Consider the following 22,592-nt stretch of genomic DNA (forward strand, 5'->3'; position numbering starts at 1 on the left):
TGCCCCTCTGCCGGTCCCCCCCCGTTTGATCCAATCCCAATCTGAGAATTATGTGAGGTCCCTGATTCTCTCTGGGCTGCAGTTTTCCTGATGTGGAGAGAATTCTCGGGGCTGAACCCACTGAGGCACAAACAGACTTTTCTGAACCCTTACCTGTACTGGCTCAATACCCTTTAAAGCCCAAAGCTAAGGAAGGATTGAGGCCTCCTGTGGAAGACTTTCTATAGAGAGAAGACTCATCATTCCTCTCTATTTTCTATAACTAACATGTATCACTTTTGAAATACTTGAAAAGTCCAAACCAAAAAGCGGACTTATTAGTATGACAGCTCTAAGTATTTTAGCCCCAAAGGCAGTAGGTGTCCGGGTTTAAAAGACTCATCAGGTGATGAGACTGACAGATTCCCCTCCTGGGCTCACAGAACTCATCACAGAATCACACACCCAGCAAGGGCTCCCTCCTCCTGGGGAGCACGTCAGGACAGCACAGCTAGCATTTCCTTCTCGTGGTTCCTGGTTTTCAGCTCACTTTAGTCTCTGGAAGACTCAAACAGCGAGCACCCACTGAGTGACTTTTTTTGTAGAGTGTATGGCCAGTAGTACGTACTCCATGAACCGACGCTGTCCCTGGGACACCTCGTGGCTTTTAGTCATGATGTTTGGGAAGGGCTGCCATGAGGTCTGCTCCTTCTCAGAGGCCCCCAGGTAAAAGCATTACGTCAACACATCCTTCTAGGCTGCCTGCCTCCTGCCTCCTGCCTCAACCATATCCCCAGAAGTCACGGGAGACCTCGGATACGAGGTTTGCGGCACCCGGCCCAGCACAGCCACCATCTAGTCCTGCACAGCAGCGGCTCACTTCATCTCCATTTCCGCACTGGGGCCACTGCGGGGGGCACAGCCAAACACCCCTCCTTCTATGCCCGCTGGGACCCAGGACCAGCGGCACAGTAGACACATGATAACACTGAACTGGCTTTCCTGAATGGCCCGAGGATCACGAGGGCAAAGTGACTTAATGCCAAATGAATTCTTTTTCTTCTAAACAAAGGAAGAGACTATAAACATAATATCATTCTAAAAGGGAGTTCCGTATTAAAAGAAACAAAAAATAGAGATAAGAAGAAGGACAAGGGAGAACTACCAGGTAAAGCAGATGGCTTAGGTGACGTAATGTACAGCATGGGGAGTACAGTCAGTAATATTGTGACAGCACAGGACGGGGCCAGAGGGTGGGTGGCTGGACTTACGCTGATCACTTCTTTACGTATGGAAACGCTGAACACCTATGGTGTACCCCTGACACTAATATAATGTTGTGCGTCAGCTATATTTTTTAATAAAAATCTAAAAAATAAAAAGACGGCTTAAGGTAAAGAATATTCCAATGATTTCTTAAAAGGAGCAGACGTAGATAGCCCAGGGATGGCCTTTTAGAATTACCAACAGGCCCTGTAAAATGTTCTCAAGAGGCGGCAAGTGCAGCGAAGTCCTGCCTTAGGCTTCCGGCTGAGGGCCAGGTCTTATGTCGGGGGACAGCCCCCCACCTGCCCGTGCAGCAGAATCGCCCCGGCTCACCCTCCACTCAATCCCAGAGCTCCAGAGTGAAGGTCTCCAGAGCGGTGGCTGCGGCAGAGGCTGCAGCATTTCACCCTTCTGAGCCTCAGGCAGTCAGAAGGCTTCGGGGCCCAGTTCAGGAAGAACGGTTTGGTGGAGAGGCCTGAATCACAGCCTCAGGGAATAAATTTCAGATCTGTATGCCCAGGTGCCTCTTTCTCCATCTACAAAGGGGGACTAAACAGGAGTTTCTATAAAAAGATGACAAGGTGCCATGACATGGGGACACGAGGAGGCAGGACGATGACAGAGGATTTGCAGTGGTGACACCAGGACTCACACCTGTCTGGGCACATTGCTGAAAGCGGGGAAGTGTCTTTCCCTTGGCAGCGATGGCCACACTGACGAAGAAGTGCCACTCTTCAGAGTACGAGATGAGTACCGATGCCAAACACCACACCCCACGGCTGAGGACATCTGACTCCCACATCACGGTCAGCACGAGGCTCCCGCACACCTGGGTAGTGTAACTGGTCAGTCAGAGACTTGCCCACCTACCTGCCCAGAGCTCGGAGGTTATGTGAGGGGCCATCGGGGCAGCCATCACCATCAGGGCACACAGAGCGTCCTCAAACTGGGGGCTGTGGAGCACAACTCTCTCAGAAGCTTGCTGAGGAAGAGAAAAGAACAGCGTGAGAATACGGAGGCATACACAATCAGCTTGGGCTAGGACGGCCATTAACACGCTAGTCCAGGGACACAGCAGGTAGGAAGAAACCCTCTTGACCAGCCAATTCTGCTCTGGACAAAGAACTTTCCCCGCTTAAGGATAGTATTAAAAATAGCTGCAGCAACATGGATGGACCTGGAGGGTATGATGCTAAGTGAAATACGTCAGACAGACAAAGAGAAATACCATATGATCTCACTTATATGTGGAATCTAAAAAAAAAACAATAAAAAAAAAAAACAGAAACAGACTCAGAGATACAGAGAACAAACTAGTTGCCAGGTGGGAGGCGCAGAGTGGAAAAGTTCAAGGGATTAAGAAGTACAAATTGGCAGTTACAAAACAGTCACAGGGTCGTAAATACAGCATATGGAATGTAATCAACAATATTGTAATAACTATGTGTGGTGCTGGGGGTACTAGACTAATGGGGGGATCACTTCATAAGTTAGATAAATGTCTAACCACTATGCCCTACACCTGAAACTAACATGGATGTCAACTGCAATTGAAAACCATGTTTCAAAAGAAGAAACAGCCTTGGAGTGCAGGATCCTTAAATACAGTAATTATTAGTAAAGCTATCCACTTTTGCAAGGAAAAAAAATTTGTAGAAGTACGAGCAAGTGTATTACTATTAACTGAGCATTTACTATGCCCTCAGGCTGTTGCTAACTCATTTAAGTCTCACGAGGGCGGTATTCTTACCCCACTGGACAGATAAAGCAGCTAAAGATTAGGAAGTGAGAGTAATCTGCCCCGGGGTACACCACTAACCAAACCTAGAGAGTCCGGATTAGAATCTCGGTTGTAAGTGAAACTCTTAACCCCTCTGTTTGGTTTCCTGTGCGCTGCAGACCAATGAGAAATGCAGATTGCTCAAAGATTTTGCAATGTGGAACCTCCCACCCCCTCAGGGATCTCAGGGGTTCCCACTCTCTTAAACAGCTTTGCCAGTTACTGTACACACAGTTTCTTCCTGAGGTTAATCACTTAGCTCAGTCATACCCTTTCCATTTATGGCTTACCTACTATATACCAGACTTCAGGGATAAAATGTCCAGAATACTATTATTATATTTTACAAAATAAAATATCTGCCCTCAAGGAGCTGACGGTCAACTGGAGAGGAAACCAACGAATGAATCAAAAATGTCACAGGATTCCACGGGTGGTCCGGGCGGCTGGGTGTGAGCTGGGGCGTGTAGTCAGGAATGGCCTGAAAGGGAGCTGGGCTGTCTGGAGGTGGCTGGAGCAAGAATGCTGCTAGGATTTCACAGGGGCCGGCAATTCTCAAGGCACCTGAGGAAGTCATGGTAAACGAGCCCAAGGTGGCTGGGGCGCTTGGAACGTGTTCCTAACACCCTGTGATAAAAACAATTTTGGTTTAATTCTGTGATATGTTTGTTAAAATTAAAAGTCAGCAGGACCCACATGATGTATTTTGCTGAGTATAGAGAGGCCCCAAATACTACACATGGTCTTTTTAAAAAATGCATGGGTGTATGTGTGAAACAATAGAAAAAATGTATATAGGTTTCTGCCCCCAGTTTCTGCCCCAGAGCTCCTAAACCCTTTGGAATTTCCTGGGTGGTAGGAGTGTCTTCTGTTCTAATGAGGCAACTCTGGGTGAGCTCCTGAATTGAATAGCTGCTAGGTGGGGGTTGCTCACCAAAAGACCAATGCATGATTAGATTCTTGGGACTTTCAGTTCCCTCCCTTTCATCCTCCGGAGAGGAGAGAGGGGCTGGAAATGGAGAGGGTAACGGATCGTGCCTCCATTAAAATCTCCATTAAAATCCGAGGGTACGAGCTTTGGGGAGTTTCCAGGTTAGTGACACGTGGAGGTGTGGGGAGAGTGGCGCGCTCAGGAAGGATGGAGTTTTCCAATCACAGCATGATCTTTGCAAAATCATCTCTAAGAGGTTTGAGTACAACTTCATGGTTAAGGGTACAGAGAAATTCTCCCAGAAGGGCTGTGGACAAAATGAATTGCCCGGGAGTAGAAGTTTCATTTTTTAATTTAATTTTCTGTAATATTTGCCCTTTTTTCCTGGCAAACAAACAAACAAACATACACCCAGCTCAGAAAATTTGGGAAATACAAAACCACTCACAGTTGTATCACCCAGAAAAAAACCCAGTGTATTTTATCCCAGTCTCCAAAAATGCAAAAATAGGTGAATATATACACTCATACACATAACATTTTCACGACTGGGGTTTTTACCATATGGACACTTTGACAGCATGTGTTTGCCCTTAACCCTGGCTCATGACCAGTTCCTGATATTAAGTATTTGTGGAAGACAAGACGTCAATGGTGGTGGCACATTTCCTTCTTATTGATATGAGGTAAGTCATTTCCCCATTTCCCCACTGGAGGACATTTGGGGCTCCAAGTCTCCGTGATTATCAATCACTTGCCAATAGATACCCTGGGTCAAAGGATGTACATAACCCCAGGGCCTCACAGCTGAAGTGCTTCCTGGTGAAATTACATCAACCACACCCATCACTGGGGTGTGAGACTGGTCTCGCTGTCTTGGCAACTGCACGAAGAAGAGTTTTGTTTAAAAGTCTGCAAGTTGCAAATTTGATAGGTAAAAAATAGCATCTCATTTTAAATTTGCATTTCGTGATACCTCGTGGGGCAGAGTTTTTTTTTTCTGCCACAAGTTTACTGGCTATTTCTCTCTCATCCTCTGTGAATTATTATCTTTTCACATCCCTTGACCATTTTTAGGTTATTTTCATATACTAAGGATCTTAATCTTTTGTCGGACATATTTGTCATACATGTCTTCCCCAGTTTTTATCCATCTTTCAATATGGCATGCTTTAAAATACTAAAAATGATAAGCTTTATGTAGTCAAATCTGTAAACTTCTTCCATTGCTCTTAAAAGCTTGGAGAAGGCTTCATTATGTGGACGAAAAAGGGGCCACAGACTGAACCTGACAAGCTCAGGGGAGGCCAGTGTGATGGGCGCTACAACTCACAGGCTGGAATTAACCACATGGGATGGTCTGAACATGCAGATTCCTAACTAAAAGTGGGTCATGGCCGGTAGTCACATCCTTGGCTTGTGGCTTCCTTGACAAAGGTTAATCTTTATCTTAAGTGGGCCTGTTTATTGTCTTTTTTGCATCTAAGATAATAAAGCCATAGACCCTCAAAATAATCCCTTTTTCCAGACCCCTCAGGGCACACCCAGCACACCGGCCACACAACTCCTCTTTGTTATCTTGTTCCCCGAATACCGTCTGTGTGCTATAAAGGTTAATTATTAACGATCTTGTACCCACCAATATAAAAGAAGTATGTGTCTCTTTGTTTTACTTTTTGCCCAATTCCAGAGATTTCCCTGCTTTGCTTTCTCCCACCCCCTTAATCTATCACCAATGGATTTCATGTAACCCTTCTTCCGTCTCCTCCTTTGATTCTAACGTATAAAATAAGCTGCAAAACTGCCGTTTCTCTGTAGAATTTTCTTAATCGTTGAGATTTTGCTTCTGGTAATAATTGGCTCAAATAAACTCATTAATCTTCCCTACAGTTTTGGACATTTCTTACATCAACAATTGTAAAAAGCCTTTGTTAATAGTTTTAATGCACTTTTTTTGTTTTTGTTGTTGTTGTGCAAACAACTAACCACTTGTCTAAGCTCCACTTGTTGACAAGTCCTTTACCTGGCAAGAAAAATGGTAGTTGCGTGTCATAACAAAACGAGTCTATACTGCAAAGGCTGATTTTTGTTCTCAGTGAGAACAAATCTGACTGGTCTAGGTTAATTGGATGTCAAATGTTAGTGATGGCAAGGGGGTAGGTATCACCGCTAGTTCCAGAAATCAGGCAGGGAGAGCATGAAGAAAAGAGTACAGCTGGAAGACAGGGAGGCTCCAGGCTGCTCTTGGCTTTGTCACTCATCAACCAGGCGTGGCATCTAACCGCCCTGGGCCTCAGTGACCTCATGTGCAAACTGGGGGGTGGAGTGGGGGAGGGGGTTTGGACCAGATAATCTTTAAGAAACTTCCAGCTATAAAACTAGGTTGTGATTATGGAAAAAATGCTTCCAGATAATACAGCCACACTGAGAAGGTGACAGACACCATGGTGTTGCACTCTGTCCCCCATCTGAGACCTCATAGGCCACCTCCCTGCTCTGCAACCAAAGACAGGCCACTTACCAAGAGGGCACTGCTGAGTCCCATCAGATGAGAAATCGCAGAATTTAGTGAGAAGTCCTCTGTGAAATGGGTGGTCACCTATGGGTAAAAGTTGAATCATTCATTGTCTTCAAAATTCCTTTAAGCTTTCCACAAAAAATCTCCAAAATGTGAAATGAAATGAATGCAATCATAGCTATTTATAAAAGTAGTCCCTATCTCAAATAATCATGATAATATTTCAACACTACAATGTGCTGACAGCGAGTTTTAAAATCATGTCAATGTTTCTACTCGAGACTATTCCTCTTCCCCCATGTCTGGGACAGTGTTGGTTCGCACAGTAGGTCCTTAAGAAAACACTGCTAACGACCTGAACAGGAGGTGGGGCCCACTGAAGGGCAAACACCAAAATGACAGTCAACAGGTGGGAGAAAGGGGGTCGCTTCTCCTTGGTCCCGTGACATTAATTCACAAGGAAGATTATTAGTAGATGCGACAAGGTTGGTTTTATACTTTCAAATGTGGAGTTGACATAAGCACACTCGTAGGACTTGTCAGCTATTTCCTGTTTGTGTGCTTTTCAATTTTGACCTTGGGCAAGAATATAGAAACATAACACATCTTTAAGATGTCAGGAGCTCCCAACTTGCTGAAATATCCCAATTCTATTATCTGACAGAATAGAAGAATTTGCCAAATCCAGAGAGAAAATATGTGGTATGAAAGCAATCGTTCAGGCATCACTCAGATCACGAAATTCAATTCACTGAGCTCTGTGTCTCCACACCAGAAGACAGAGGATGGAAATAAAGCTGAAGAAGTGTCACCAAATGAGAACATGCTGGACAGGGCCACTTCCAGGTTATACAAACCAGAGGGACAATCCTGCTCCTTAAATGCCGTTAGTTACCAAAGTCCAGGTAAGGGACTGTGGCTGCTGTTATAAGTTTGAATCAGCACATCTTAAAAAAAAAAAAAAAAATTCAACCTGAGGGGCATTTGGGGTATCTGGTACCTATTAAAAACGGCTTCAGATTTCCTAAATGCCTCCTTTTCAGAGACATACGACTTTTTTTCCCCCCACAAAGTCCTTCAAAAGGCAAATGTTATGGTATTATGGTAGACTTCTAGATAAAAACCTTAAAGCGTTTTGTTATCAATGAAGAATCTTTTTAAATGATTTAGACAATAACATACTATTTCCTAAGAAGGTAACATGAATAAATAATTTATTTGCAAAAATTATCCCACAATAACTCACAGGGATATTGTGTAACAAAGTAACTGGGCAAATCACTGCTATGCTGAGCATCAGGGAACTTGGATTCTAATCTCTGCTCCATTCCCCATGAGCTGTGTGACTTTCACCAAGACATTAACCTCTCTGTGCCTCATCTCTGTCCCCATCTGTAAAATAAGGAGGCTAAAGAACAGAGTCTCTCCACGCGCTTTCAACTATAAAATTGTTTCTGTTGATATAATATATGTAGTGTGTCATTAGTGTGATCCTGAATTTGGTTCTCTGCCTGGACGTGTTAAGTATGGAGACATCGAAAGTGGGCAGCTTCCTGAGATCCAGGAAGCACAAATTCAAGACATCATTAGAGACAGCCATCTCCTGAGAGCAAGTCCTTTCATAAGAATGTCTATCCTTTGGCTCCACCATAATGAGGACAGACGAAGACCCACAGCGACCTGCCCCAAGAGAAGGTGGGCCACGCAGACGAGTGCCCAGTCATAGAATCAACCAGTGTCCCCCGGAAAGTCTCTGACCTGAGAGATGACCGTGTTCTTGTACTCCCAGAGCTTCCTGGCCTCGGCTTTCTCTTCGTTACTCAGCAGCTGAGGCCTGGGAACCTTCCCAGAAGCCCTGGCCTCAATAAATCGGGTTGTCAAGGACCACAGACGCTGCTGCCATCTCAGCACACCGGGCAGGGCGTCAGCTGAGTTGTGCGAGTAAATGAGAAGGAGAAAGAGACACATGAGAATGACTGATTTGGTTTTACCCAAGCCAAGAAAAGCACCTGGGAATCGAAGATGGCACTACATGGTGCCCTGATGGATTTGTCCAATGGCAGGTGGGAGGGTCCTCCCTGGCTTCCAGGGTCTGGGCTGATGCCATCACATCACAGAACCCCAGACATTCGGAGCACTGGATGGCAGGGCTACCACAGTGCTGCCCACGGACTGCCTCTTTGATTAAGAAAGCTTCCTGTGACAAGTAAGTGTCTGTGGTACTAATAGTGCTTGGAGACATAGGTGACTCACACTGGTACACGTTTCTCATCTCACGAGGACGGGTTCCGTGCGGTGGCAGCGGTCCGCAGACCACGCTGGGAGCTGCAGGTCTGTACAGCGCATGGTGTTTTAACACAATCCACGACCTTGTCAGATATGCGGGGATTACCCATTTCACACAGTTCATCAAATCTAGTGCTATCTGATCTGGAGAAGTCGAATGGCTTCATCTTGTGGCCCTGGATTACACGGTAGCCAAATCAGGGCCAGTCGAGGTCTTTTACACTTTGGCAACTGGACCAGGCATTCTTAAGCCTGGATGCACAGCAGGACCTCTGGAAGGCTTCTTAGAAACAGATTCCCAGAGCCCACCCTGCAGGGAAGGGTAGGGTGTCAGAACCTGCGCCTAAATGTCTACATTTCCAAGTCCCCAGGGATTCGATGCAGCCAGCTCTAGGGCTAGCATCTGTGACTACGGCTCCAGGCCACACCTCTCACTAGAAACGGAAAGTCTAAATAAACGGTGATGCCAGCCATCTGATTTCTGCTTCCTGTAACACACAGGGCAGACCACACGAAGGAAGGAATGACTGCTGGACAGTTTATTCTAGGACACCCAGACACCCAAGATGATTTGACCTCACGCCATTTTAGAGCTAAATGGTTCTGGAGAGACAAATCTCCCGAGGGGGCTTCTAGAGGCTGCTCTGGTGACTGAAGCGGTCACGGGTAACACCAGGCCCCAGGCGGCGTTTTCTGGACTGGTGAGGGGCGACGCCACTGTTCTAGGAAAAAAACCTTTTAGGGTAAGTCAAGAGGGGCCTGGCCTCTGTGGACCATGGTGGGCCTAGGGGTAGCATGGCAGCCAGTCTGGCTCTAAGGAAATGCTCTCAAGGTGGGGTCCTCGTGGGACCTGCATCCAAACACCACAGCCTCGTTAAAGGCAGGTTCCTGCGCCCTGTGTCAGCAGGTCCGGGGTGAAGACCGGGACTCTGCCACGGCTACGAGCTCCCCAAGGGACGCTGGGGCTCATTCCACCTGAGGGCGCCGGGCTGAGAATGCTACAGGCCTGAGAACGGGACACAAGCTACTCGCTTCGTGGGCCTGACCCTAGACTCCTTCCTCTACGACTGCCTTCTGCAAAGACGGGTTCTCTCGGCAGATCACAGTGGAGGCAGGGCAGGCAGAGGCAGGAGACTCACTCTTCACATCCCACAGGATGTCCTTCTCAGGAGGGGCGGCGAAAAGCAGGTAGAGCCGGACCGTGTCGACGCCGTAGCGATCGACCACCTCCTCCGGGTCCACCCCGTTGTGTTTGGATTTGCTCATCTTCTGCCACGTTACCTCCAACTTCTCTTTCGTCTCTGCGTGGACAGGAGCCGAACCTAGACAGCGAAGTAACACACAGGCGTGGCGTGCGTGATTCTGACTCAGTCCCACAAAAATATATTCGCTGAGGAAATACTCGGCGGGCAATTCTGCAGAATCCCGCTAATTCACTTCACATGCCTCTTCCCCGCCCCCCCTTATATTATAAAAAATGATTTTAAATGAAGGAGGCCCACCTCCCACCACCAATCTTCCTTTCGTGAATATATAGTTATAATGGCCTGTGACAGCGTTTTCTCAACCACAAAATAATACCAAGCAATTTCCCCCCTTATAAAAGTAAATTTCTCAGATACAAAAAAGGAAAGTAAAAGAGGATGAGAAAGACTAGCACACACTGCTGTTTTCTTTATGGGTTCACAGTCTCCTGTGGAAGCTTGTGCTGACCAGTGAGGGCCTCAAACAGCAAAGCACCCTGGGAGGCCACTTCACCTCCAGGCCTGGTCTCGGCGTCCGTGTCGCAGGCACCCAAACAGGACCTTGCAGTATCAGGGCCCTGGAACTAACTGGCTGAGCTCACATTAAATGCGGCGTCCCCCAGCAGTGCCAGCCTGCCACGCCCTGATCTCCTTGGGCAACATCTCCTCCCCACCCGTCCACACCAATGGTCCGGGTGGTGCTGATGGAGGAAGCCTTAAATGGTTATGTTTGGACGAGGTGACCTTGTTGCCAAGCCCCAGTGGCTGGGACCAAGAAGGACATCTGACAAGACTCAGCCGCTCTGTCAGGGACTGGAACCAAGAGATAGAATCTGTTTTGATATAGCTGGGTGCTGGAATCGAAAAGTCCTAGAGAGATGGGGCAAGACTTGGCACAGTGGCTCTCCAAGGTCAGTTGGTAAACAAATAATGGGAGAACACAATCCAAGCCTGGTGGACGAAGGAGAACAGACAGAAGCAGGATGAGGCACTAGGGGAGGGAGAGAGGGAGACAGAAGAAGAGAGGGAGAGGGAAAGGGAAAAGAAGGGAAGAAAAGGGAAGGGAACAGAAAGCAGTGGCCTGGTGACTTTCTACATAGAGTGAGGTCCGGCTGTATTTCCTGCAGCTGTGTCTGGGTGATACCCCTATGTCCTCGTGCTAAACCCTAAACCTGCCTTTGGGTGGATTTCTGTGCCTTCCAGCCAAATAATGCCCGACTCCAACAACAACCAAACTCCCAAGGAACTGACGCGTGTACCTAAAAGCCAACTCCATACTTCATGAGCGGCACACCCATTAAGGAGATGGAGACCTTCCCTTGACGATGCAAGTATTCTGACCTGGGGGACAAGTCTGCGTGAGGAATGGGAAGAAGTTCCCTGCATTGTGTGGCCTATGACATCCGGGCGGGGGAAGATGTTGTCTGCAGGCTCCGGTGAGGCTCAGGGAACCACGGCTGCCCACGCACACCCCCTCCAGGCTGTGGCTGGCCTGTACGGCACTGTTGTGCAAATTAAGAAAAAGGCATCTTTCTAGGCACCGAAGTTGGGAAGTTAGAAAAAGGTGCCCTCCCTTGGCAGGTGTGGCCCTGAAGTGTACGGTTTGGCAAGTGGCTGGATTTCAGGACCTGGTCACCTCCTCGGCTGGGGGCCTTTGTCCAGTGTGCACACCGCACAACCACACATGGCAGGCCAGCCCATCACACAGGGTACGTCGCTAACAGCTGACGTGTGTGTGCCCCGGATTTAGCTCCTTTCCTCTCTGGTCCGTGTTGGAGAAACACTGCCAGTTTCTGCGATGCCAGCTGCTTTCTGACCGTTCTCAACTTGACATATTAATGCTTTAATTAGGTAACTCACTGACCGCTTCAACCCAAACCTTCTTTCTAGTGCTTGGCTTGGAAGGTTGCCTGCCATTTAAGGGGTGTTGGGTTCACCTAATCTCATGTACTATGCACTGGTTTTTCTAAATGTCATGGCCAGAGGGCTGGGGGTTTCTCGCAGCTGCCTCTAGGTACAACCCCCGCCCATTTCCTACCACGTCATTTACTTCATTTGTGCGCTGGGTGCACATGACATATCCTCATCATGCCACCAAACAAAAGAACTCTGAGGAAGAGTGAAAACACGGAGTGGACGGAATGACTGGGAAAGCTGGGAGAAGAGGGAAGTCCAGGAAGTCAGGGGGAGGTTTTCCACCAGGGAAGTGCCCGACGGGTCTGCTCTGGGAGCAAGCAGAGGGGTGGCCCCTGCAGGTTCCAAAACACACCTCTAGACCACATGGGGAGAAACACAGAGGGTGCACCAGTCTTAGGAGAGCGTTTCTTGGGTCTGGGGGCTCTGTCCCTGAGAGGGGCTGTCAAACACGGGCTACGACAGGAGGTGATGCCCAGGCTGGCTCTGTGAGACACACAAACGAAGCTGACACTGCAGCCAGATTGGATGGGGCTCAGGAGCAGACGCCAGTCTGAGGCCCTGGCTTCGGAGGGCGCCAGCCCAGAGCAAGCTGAGGCTCGGAGGCCAAGAGGCCAACAGGTCCCTCCCCTGAATTCTCCACCCAGCCAAGGCCTCGCGGTGGCATCTACGGGCTTTGTCAGTGGCTCTCAGGCCTGGCCTCAGTTCTTTGCACGTACCTGGATGGGACCAGATGGGCCATTCTTACCTGTGAGATCTATTTCCTCTCTCTGTAGGTACTGACCAGATGGTAGGCGGAATGTCTGCCCCTTGATGAGGCCTTGGGCTAGCAGCTTGTGAAAAGGCTCTCTGAGAAAAGATAATAGGAAAAGAAAACTGGTGGAGTAGGCATTCAAAGCATGAAGGAAACAGCAATACAGACCTGACCAGCAGATGGACAGAGAACCGCCCTCCATGAAAACAGGTGGCGGAGCAACGCTACCTATAAACCCAACTTGAGAAAACGGCTGCTTGTAATTAAGTGATAAGAAAAATCAAGTCAATTCAGCAGATACTATTTTCCACAAGTGGAAAGAGCACCAGGCTTCAGATTTGGAAGGCCTGGATGGGAAATCTCAGTTCTCCTTCTCGGCGAATTCTATGAGCCCAGGCAAGTCACTTACATGTTCTTAGCACCAGTTTGCTCAGCTGTAAAATGGAGGTAAAAATCTGCCTCAAAGGGTGGTTGGAAAGATTAAATGAAATGACTGCATGAAAATAGCTGTTTTAAATTTTAAAGCAGCACACAAATGTCAGCTACATGCTGAACCCAGCATAAAGAAGGTTCAAGAGGCCACAGCGGCTTTAAGCTGGGCTCTGTTCAAGCAGGTTGCTTTCTTCCTTAACCATATATATAGTGCCTGCTTACGTTCTTTGAAAAATGTTTAAGTCATACAAATTATATATGAATATACTCTTCCTGTTCAAATTCAAACATTATCCCCCTCTTTCTAGGTATACCTCCCCTGGAGGAGGCAGTTACATATATATGGGCACCTATATATATATGGGCATATGGTTGTACAGATTTTGAGGGCAGATTTAAATAAATGGGATCATAATACATATTACTTTGTGGTGTTTCATTTAACGATATGAATGTTTTTTTCCCACAACACTCCATATAGATAGATCTCATTTTTAAACAGCTATCTAGTGTTCTACAGCATGGATGGATTATAATTTATTTACAGTGCCTGTTTTTAAAGTCATGTTAGTCACACCTTTACTGGCTAAATAGTGAAATATAAACTTTTTCTCATAAAAGGACAAATAGAGGTCGACCCTCACACTGAAATGGCTTTATTTCAGATTTAGAATGGTTTGTTCTGAAGAATCCCCGATTCAGCGTTGAAGTATGTCAGCAAGAGCTATTCCAAACTCAAAGAATGACTCGTGGAGACATCTGCTGATAACATATGTGAGCATTGCATGTTTATAACGACAGTAGGTAGAATTCACTCGTGGGAGATGGAGTGACGTTCTCCACCAGCAGCCGGACACCCCTTTCCATCGGCAAACCCTTCGGGCCTTCGAGTTCCCTTACATAGGCTGGCTTTTATCGAGAAGTTCAAAACAACCCAGTAACTTCCAAGAGGCCAAACAGCCACAAACGTGGGGCTCTCGTGATGAAGGTAGGAGGCGCTGGCTTTGCTAATTGAACAGGGTCTCATTTCCACGCAAGGCTGATTTAGATGAGCTGTTACTGACTGAGGCCTCCGGAAAGGCCCCTGATTTGTACAGTGTGCAGCCCCCGTCATGATGGCTGTGCGGGCAGCGGTGGTTAAAAGGAAACTTTCTAGTGGGTTCGGGGGTGGGGATGGAGTGGAACAAAGAGACTGGGAAAGAGATGGGGGTCAGCTAGAAAAAAAGGATTCCTGGTCTTCGTATTTAAAAATCTTGTTATGAGTGTGTGTGTGTGTGTGTGCGTGTGTACGCACTGCTGCCTAACACGAAAAGAACAGCGCATATCCTTCCCCTGCTGGCTCGGAGCTGAGAGGGTGACTTTCCTGTCTCAGGCTCTAGTGTCCCCAGGGCACCAGTTTTGGAGGTTTCTCCTCTCGGCTCTCACTGTGAGTTCGTGGCTTTGGTCACTCTTAAGAGAAATAAAAAAAGATGTCTTTGGGGTGGAAGGAGGGAGGGAGTAATCGAAATTCCCAAAGACAAATCAAAATCAGTAGCATTTAAGCCGCAAGGAGCGGGGAAACAGGAATCCTGTTCGCGCAGTTTGTCAAGTGGCACAACGCCGCCACCTTCTGGGAGAGGGCAGAATTACAACCTGCCGCCATCGGACCCTAACTCCAGCCGTTCTGCCCAAGGCTGCACGCTCCTCGGCCCTCTTTTTTTTTTTTTTTTTTAATTTTATTAGTTTCAGGTGTACAAAACAATGTAATAGTTAGACATTTATCATTTAGATCCCTCACACAGTGATAACCCCCCTCCCATTTACTACCCCTCTGACATCTCATACAGCCGTTACACCTCAGGGACGATGTAGATGCCTGATCACTGCACTGTACACCTGAAGCTGAACAATAGTGAACGTCAACTACAATTTTACATATATATATATATATTTACAAGTGGAGTACAGCATTAGGCGCTCTTCTTTTACAATGCTCGCTCTCTCTTTTTTTTTGAAAGTAAACTTTTAAACGAAGTCCAGCACACATACTGAAAAGTATATAAATCCTCGCGGTAAAACTTGATGAGCTGTCACAACATAAACGCACCTGTGTGAGCAGCACCCAAGTCAATGACCAGAATGACCACCCTCCTGGAGGCCCCAGAACCCCTTCCAGGCACCGTCTCCCCATCGAGGGCCCACTAGCCTGGCTGCTAACACCGCTGATTAGTTCTGCCTGTTTCAAACCCACTCCTAACCCTTTCACTATGAGGCATCTCAGGGGCGTGTCCCCAAAGCTGGCAGGCGTCCCTTCACACACAGCAGTGCACCAAAACAGGCCTGCTAGTGAAATGAAGTAAGCCGTGCTTTCTGAAACACAACACTACGTGGTGGCTGAAGCTTACCGGGCTCTCCTCCCCCAGGGCTGCAGTTCTGCAGGGTTCGTCTCAGAGGATCACCATGAGCAGAAATGGAAGACTTGGCACAGGTGCCCGGCCTCCCACCACTCAGATATCACTGATCCCGGGAGGGCAGCACTTCCCGGGTGGCTCAGACTGAGACTCAGAATTCTTAGCACCACTTTCTCAGAAAGCAGAGTCACCAGTGAAATCTAGCGTTTCTGTATTCAGCAGGTATATACTGAGTGCCTTCTGTGTGTCTGGCACTGAGCCCAGCCCAAGGGGTATCCTGCTGGGCAAAGCACTGCCTACCGGCAGGGAGCCAGCCTGCTTCCTATCACTGAACCAAACCAATGCCTGACCGCCCTCAGAGCTGTGAGGGAGGAAAAGAAAGAGTCTAGTCGTATCTGAAGATCGATTACTTCCAAATCAAGTTCCACTTCCTCAGCGTGGCCATCAAGGACTTCTCTGACTCCCTTTCACTTTCTCTGCTCTTTTCACATGTTGCCCATAAGCGCTTCCATGTTCTCACTGACCCAGTTCCCTGAAGTGCCATCAAAACTGCCCATCTGTCAAAACTTTAGTCCTTCCAGGCTCGACTCAAATGCCACCTCCATTGGGAAGGCGTCTCAGGCCTTCCTGGTCAGAACTGGTTGCTCTTTCCTTATTGGTGTGTCCAGTGTAACTGCATCTGGCAGACACTAAATTTTGTTGTGCATTCAGGTGAGCTGCTTCTCTGGCTGCCTTCTTCCTCTGAGGAAGGAGAAGGAAAATCCCTGAAGACCCCTCCCAGTGCCTAGTTCACACTAGATGCAGTAAAGCTTAACTGGTTTGAACTCAATCAAGTTTGTTCCCATGAATAAATAAACCTGCCAGCAGCAGAGGTGGGGACAGAGTGGAGGGGGACGAGAGATGAAGGAAGAAAGAGGCAAATGAAGGGCAGGCAAGGGGTGTTACAGCTTCCAGTTGGGGCCATGACCCTTTTGCAGGGAGAGGTGCAAAGATTTCAAAGTCTGTCCACTTCAAGTTCACAGGATGGTCAGCAGGACCAAGGGAATGAGACGGGAGAGCACCCCAGGAGTGTTTGTACAGAAGTTCACAGTGGGGGAGGGGTGCTTCCCAGCTCCTGGAATCCTGCTTGTTTCCCAGTGACACCCCCCCCACTCTTCCAGGGCCCCCAGGGAAGCTCCACAGACAGGGCTGTGGGAATCTGGTTCCACATCCACCCCCATGTGTAGTTCAGCTCTGAATGAAGAGTCACACTTTATTTACTCAACATGCATCTGAGCGACAACTGGGTACAGAGCACTCTGCAATTCATCAGAGAGCTTACAGTAAGATGGGCAGCCTAAGACAGGCTCATAAATAACTGTCACCACCACGGGGAAGAGGCACCAAGTGTGAGACTTGCTGCATGGGAATGAGGGTCAAGGGGACAGCGAGGGCCCTGCTGGACTAGGAACCCAGTCCTGCTGGAGCAGAGATCACACCACATGGCCAAGTTCATCGTCAAGATAATTATCATTATCGCGACCGGTGTAACGTATTTCCCACTTGCTCATGCATTCATTCACTCAACAAATGGTAGGACAAACTTGTGTACGCAACTGAGTGATTCATTCATCATAGTCACTGAGTACGGCAGGGGCCTTTAAAAGAACATGAAAAACCTGCAACTCTAAACCATCAACAAACCCCTTCTGACTTGGGGACCATGAAAAACGGGGGCATCACGCAGGGACTCTGCCTTGAAGAAAGTCCTAGATGGTTTCATTTCATGAACATACATTTGTGCTCTTTCTTCTCTGAGTCGGCTTTCTTCTTACTTCTCCTTACTACCCCTGGAGGTGGGTTACGTGGCGTGTGCTGCAGCACAGCCGTAGGCAAGAAGAATGATGACAAGCGATGAATCTTCAATGTTTCCTTGATAGTTTGGGCTGCGCTAATTCAGAAATTACAACAGTTGATACCTGCTGGTCACTGAAGACCACCTTTGTCCCATTAAGAAAGGAAGGCAGGAAGAGAGGCAGGAAGGGAGAGATGGAGAGGAGGAAGAAACTGAGGAGGAGGGCAGGCTGAGGAGGGTTGCGAATTCATAGGAAACACAGGGCATTTCAGAACACGGATAGCTATCTCAGGCACCCATGAAAAATCACTGCACACGAGGAACGTGCTATCTAAGATGCGGCTACGAGAACCTCAGGACTCCGCAGAGCCCTAACTAGTCACTGTGGATGACACTGACCTACTCGTGAAGCCCTAGATGGCCTGCCGCCCACTCCTGACCTGGTCAGGCGCTACCGTGCAGATCGGGAAAAGAGAAAACAGGCAGCACGGATCTCTGAAAACAGTCTTGAGCTTGGACTTTCCCGATCCGAGCTCACCTTCCTCTTCTTCCCCGCCCTGTGTCTAGGACGTCATGCTCACGTCATTAGCCAGTTTCAAAGTATTAAGCCAAGGCTCATTCTTAAATCACCACCATCTCTATTTCCTAGCAGCCAGCCAGCGGCACAGAAGGAAGCCTTATTGATACGTGACACTCAAGTAAAGCTTCTCTTCTCTGTTGTAGGGTGTCAGATGGGCACATGTCATATTAGGGAGACCACTTCATGGATGGTGCAGATGCCTGACCACTGCAGTGTACACCTGAGGCTGAATAATACTGTGTGTCAACTATAATTTAATATATATAGTCACGGGATGTGGAGTACAGCATAGGGAACAGAGTCAATGGCATTGTAACAGCTGTATATGATGTCAGAGGGGCAATACATGGGGGAGGGGTTACCACTTGGTGAGGGGTGAAATGTCCAACTACTGCATTGTTTTGTACACCTGAAACTGAAGAAAACAAACAACGAAACAGCTTCCCTTCTCTTCCCTTCCTTTCTCTTCTCCCAAGAGCTCCATTTCCGGTGTGATCAGAGAAGCAGGAAAAAGCTCCATGGACCAGGACCTGCTGACTTCTCCCCAGTCAGCAGATAGCCATTAATGAAGGAGAAGCGGTTTCTGACGCCACCACTCTGTTGACTGCAAACTGCTGGGAGAATTTCAATTCGGGGCATTTAGTGTCTCTCTGAGTTGTATTCAACAACAACAGCAACAACTGACAAGATTCCCGTGTTTCGGCCTCTCTCTCAAAGGGAGAGAAGAGGCTTCCTTGTCTCGGGTCAGTGGCGGTGAGCCACGCCCCATTCTCCCATGGCAACGCGGCCCTCTGTAGTGTCCACTCAGTGCTGATGTCCAGCCACAGCTCAGGCCGGCCCCACACCCACCAATCAAACTGGGAGGCTCAGTGCATTTCCCTGATGCAGCATATCTACTGTAAATGACTTTTTTTTTTCTGTTATAAAGTTACATCACTGTTCTAAAAAAAAAAATAATCTGGAAAAAATCAGCAGTACATTAAAAAACGAATACAATCATTAATAAAGTTCACTACCCAGAGAAAACACGTGTTAATGCACTGGCATAATTTTTTCTAGTCTTTTCTCTTGCATGTTGTATGTGTATGTCTGTGCATGTACATACAAAGACAGCAATAAACAAACTGTATCTACCACTTCGTATCCTGCTTTTTCACTTCTCATCACTTCAGATGTGTTTCTCCGTGTTACTAAACCTTCTCTATAACATAATTTTAAAGAGTTGTACAAGAGTCCTCCATACACATGGGCTATCCTTGATTTACTCTTTCTCAGCATTTTGGGGCGTTTTGGTTGCAGCTAAAATTTTAGCTTCTGAAATAACATGCGAACACTTTGGTGCCTAAGTTTGCATTTCTGCTGATTTCCTTAGAATAAATTTCTAGAAGTGCAATTCGTATGTCCAAAGTGTGCATATTTTTAAGGCTCTCACTATAGATTGCTGAAATGCTTTGCAGAAACATTGTTCCAAACTGCCTTTCTGCAGCACGAGCGTGCAAGCTCTCGTCCCAGCCTCTTTGCAATATGGAAAACAGCACCTCACTGCTGTTTAATTTGTATTTCTTTGCCTGCCTGAAGAAAAACATTTTACAGTGTTTCTTGATCCTTCTTTGGCAAATGTCCTGCTGACATTAACTCGGAGTTAATCATGAACCTGGTGTTTCAGACACAGAACTACGGCACCTGCTGTCCCGGAGGTGGCACACCCAACCCAGAGGCCAGCTTTTTGTAAACGGTAAGGAGACCTTCTGAACGTTCAAACTGCACAGCTAACTGTGCAAGTGATGAAAGAAAAGGCCAGGGCGCTTTTGGAAAACAGGAAAGATTAGTAGAGCCCCATGAACCTTTGCTGTTTATATTTGAAGAAATTTAACCAGAATTACAGAGTGAAAAGGGGGCTCAGAGGTGATTGAATTCCTAACTGACGAGGCCACTGAGAACCAAAGGAGGTAGGTTTCTTGTGCAGATGCTGATCAGTGGCCCGACTCAGCAGGGGACAGAGAGGTCTTGGGGCTCCGTCTACAGCTGCTGCTTGAGACAGTGGCCAACGGGCCGAGAAGTGAAAACAAGAGCGGACCAGCTGTAGTCTCAAGTATCTTTCTGAAATGACAATGCTACTCCAACAGAGTACAGAAGTAGACGTAAGATTCTGATTTATACACATTTCAGAAGAAATAGCTAATACATGCAGAGAAAGGCACATGTGGTTGACAGGTCTCAATTTGTCCTCCTAGGCCAGCTTGATAAAGTTGTTTGGAGGCTTTCAGACATTCTAATTGGAGCGTTTTGAATGACGCATCACAGGAAGAGGTCGCTTTTCATTTCATTTGTGGCCGATGGGTTTACCAAAACACCTCCGATAAAGAGGTGAGGCTCAGAGGCAGTTTTCAGGGGCTGCTGTGGCCCTGATGTGATCGAACAGGGAGGAATCCTGCTGATTGTGTTGAGAAACACAGAAAAGATGGCTTCCGGTTCCTTCAAAAAGATCAGACTTCTGAGTACTTAAAATAAATCTCTGTCTTTTGGGGGGTAGGGGGTGGGAAGGCATGGTATAGAATCTTACTATCTTGTAAAGAGTTTATTAAAAACCCCAAATGCCGCAGAGATACATTTCCATTTACGCCATACAGCTGTCCCTTAAAATTGACAGTAAAGTAAGTTCCATGTGTACCTGGGAGCTTTGCAAATTAGAAATTCAACTGAGTAGAAACAAAGTCATCCCAAAAACTGTATTTAAAAATGATATCGGAATTCTGCAAACCTTTTTTCTCCTCGAATATAATTTCAAACCACTGTAAAGAAGTCATAAATGTAGCCCAGGCCCTGTCCTATACCTTAAAATAGTTAGCCATTGAGTAATTTATTGATTCACTTGTTACTTCTACAAATAATTGTTCAGAAGCTGGAGAAATGTGCCCTACTGTTAAGGAGCCAGAAATCATTTGTGGTCTTTGTTTCTAGACCTCCATGAGAAGGAAATATTTCTTGTGTTGTATTTGGTCTTTGACCTTAACCTCTGTCCAATTCTCCCTATCCCAAGGAGAACCTTTCCTTTGAAGAACATAAATTTCTAACTATTTATATGAAGGGGTTAAAGTCAATTTATTTAAACAAATATTCATTGAGAGTGTACCATATCCACTAGACTGTGACAAAACAGGGCACGATTTCCATCCGCAAGGGTAATCTTTATCTAATGAGATAAAGAACTTTCCATAGAGAAGAGATGCAAGGCAGAATCATAAATTCTATAACTCAAGGTACAAGCATTTTACCTAGTTTACTACCTGAGGATTGACGCTGCTTATGTGTTTGGTGTCCTTCTGATGTAGACCAGTTTATTTTTACCCATGAAGCTCTCTGGGACCAATGAGAAGACAATTATTTTAAGTATTTAATTTAGATTCTAAATTAGTTTTCTGCACAGTAGATTTTAACCTGTGTGTGCTTGTAGAGGAAGAGCGAAGGGAGGGAGCTTTCAATGTGCTCCTTTTTAATGAAACTGGATTTTAATGTGCATTACAGAAGTTTTAAAAGCAATGTATTTCTTATCCATCAAAAACTTTAAAACACGAATCCTTTGACCCAGAATTCCCCAGAGTTAGGACTTGAACCCACAGATATGATCCCAAATACCTGCCAAGAATATAGATGTAGAGAGTCACTGGATGCTTTTTGTAACAGCAATCGAAAAAATAGGTGACTGCTTACATAAATTATGTATCCATCTGATGGTATATTATGAATAAATTAAAAGAATAGATTTGAATTTTAAAAATAACTTAAAAATAAATAGCAAATTAGCAAAAAAAATAGATTTGTATGTGCTAACATAGAAAGATCACCAAGATACATCATTAAGTCAAAAAAGCAAAAGATATATAGGTAACATTTTTAAAAATGAGTATACGTATCAATAGAAACAGAGATACGCAAAATCTTTTTCTGGAAGAAATCAAAAGAAAACTGTTGGGTTGAGAAGAGTGGAGGGCAGGATACAGGGAGGGAGGGAGATTTAATGTTCACTTTCTGTGCAGCTAAAAAATTTAATCTTAGACATGCATTAATTACTTTTTAATTATTTCATTTTTATTGTTAACGAGTGTTATCTGGACAGGGAGATAATCAGATATTTTCCCCCTTTACTTCTCTGCAATTTTAACAAATATCTTAACTTTTCATGAAGATGCCACCCAAAAGTGAAGAAGGAAGCCCTTGCCTCTCCTGAAGCCGAAGCCAAAGCAAAGGTTTTGAAGACAAAGAAAGCAGTGCTGAAAGGTGGTGTCCACAGCCACAAAAAAAACGATCCTCACGTCACCCACCTTCTAAAGGCCCAAGACACTGCGGATCGAAGGCAGCCTAAATATCCTCAGAAGAGCACCCCCTGAAGGAAGAAGCTTGACGACTGTGCATCAGCAAGGTCCCCCTAACTGCCGAGTCAGCCATGAAGAAGATAGAAGACAACAGTACACTGTGTTCATTATGGTATCAAGGCCGACAAGCACCAGATCAAACAGGCTGGGAAGAAGCTCTATGACACTGACGTGGCCAAGGTCAGCACCCCAATCAGGCCTGATGGAGAGAAATCCTATGTTCGACTGGCTCCTGACTATGGTGCTTTGGACGTTGCCAACAAAATTGGAATCATCTAAACTGAGTCCAGCTGGCTAATTCTAAATATAAA

The 22,592-nt window shown here is 46.5% G+C and overlaps 1 protein-coding gene across 1 annotated transcript in view; it reads right to left on the minus strand.

Moving 5' to 3' along the window:
• The window catches only part of LARS2 (leucyl-tRNA synthetase 2, mitochondrial), a 122,287-nt gene that overhangs the window by 12,770 nt on the left and 86,925 nt on the right, over positions 1 to 22,592 (minus strand). The window contains 5 exon segments of the mRNA XM_033133036.1: positions 2,116 to 2,227; positions 6,478 to 6,555; positions 8,233 to 8,402; positions 9,900 to 10,082; positions 12,667 to 12,767. Of these exon segments, the coding sequence (XP_032988927.1) occupies positions 2,116 to 2,227; positions 6,478 to 6,555; positions 8,233 to 8,402; positions 9,900 to 10,082; positions 12,667 to 12,767 (644 nt within the window).

This window comes from Rhinolophus ferrumequinum, chromosome 17 (assembly GCF_004115265.2).
Source record: "Rhinolophus ferrumequinum isolate MPI-CBG mRhiFer1 chromosome 17, mRhiFer1_v1.p, whole genome shotgun sequence".
Classification (NCBI taxonomy): domain Eukaryota; kingdom Metazoa; phylum Chordata; class Mammalia; order Chiroptera; family Rhinolophidae; genus Rhinolophus; species Rhinolophus ferrumequinum.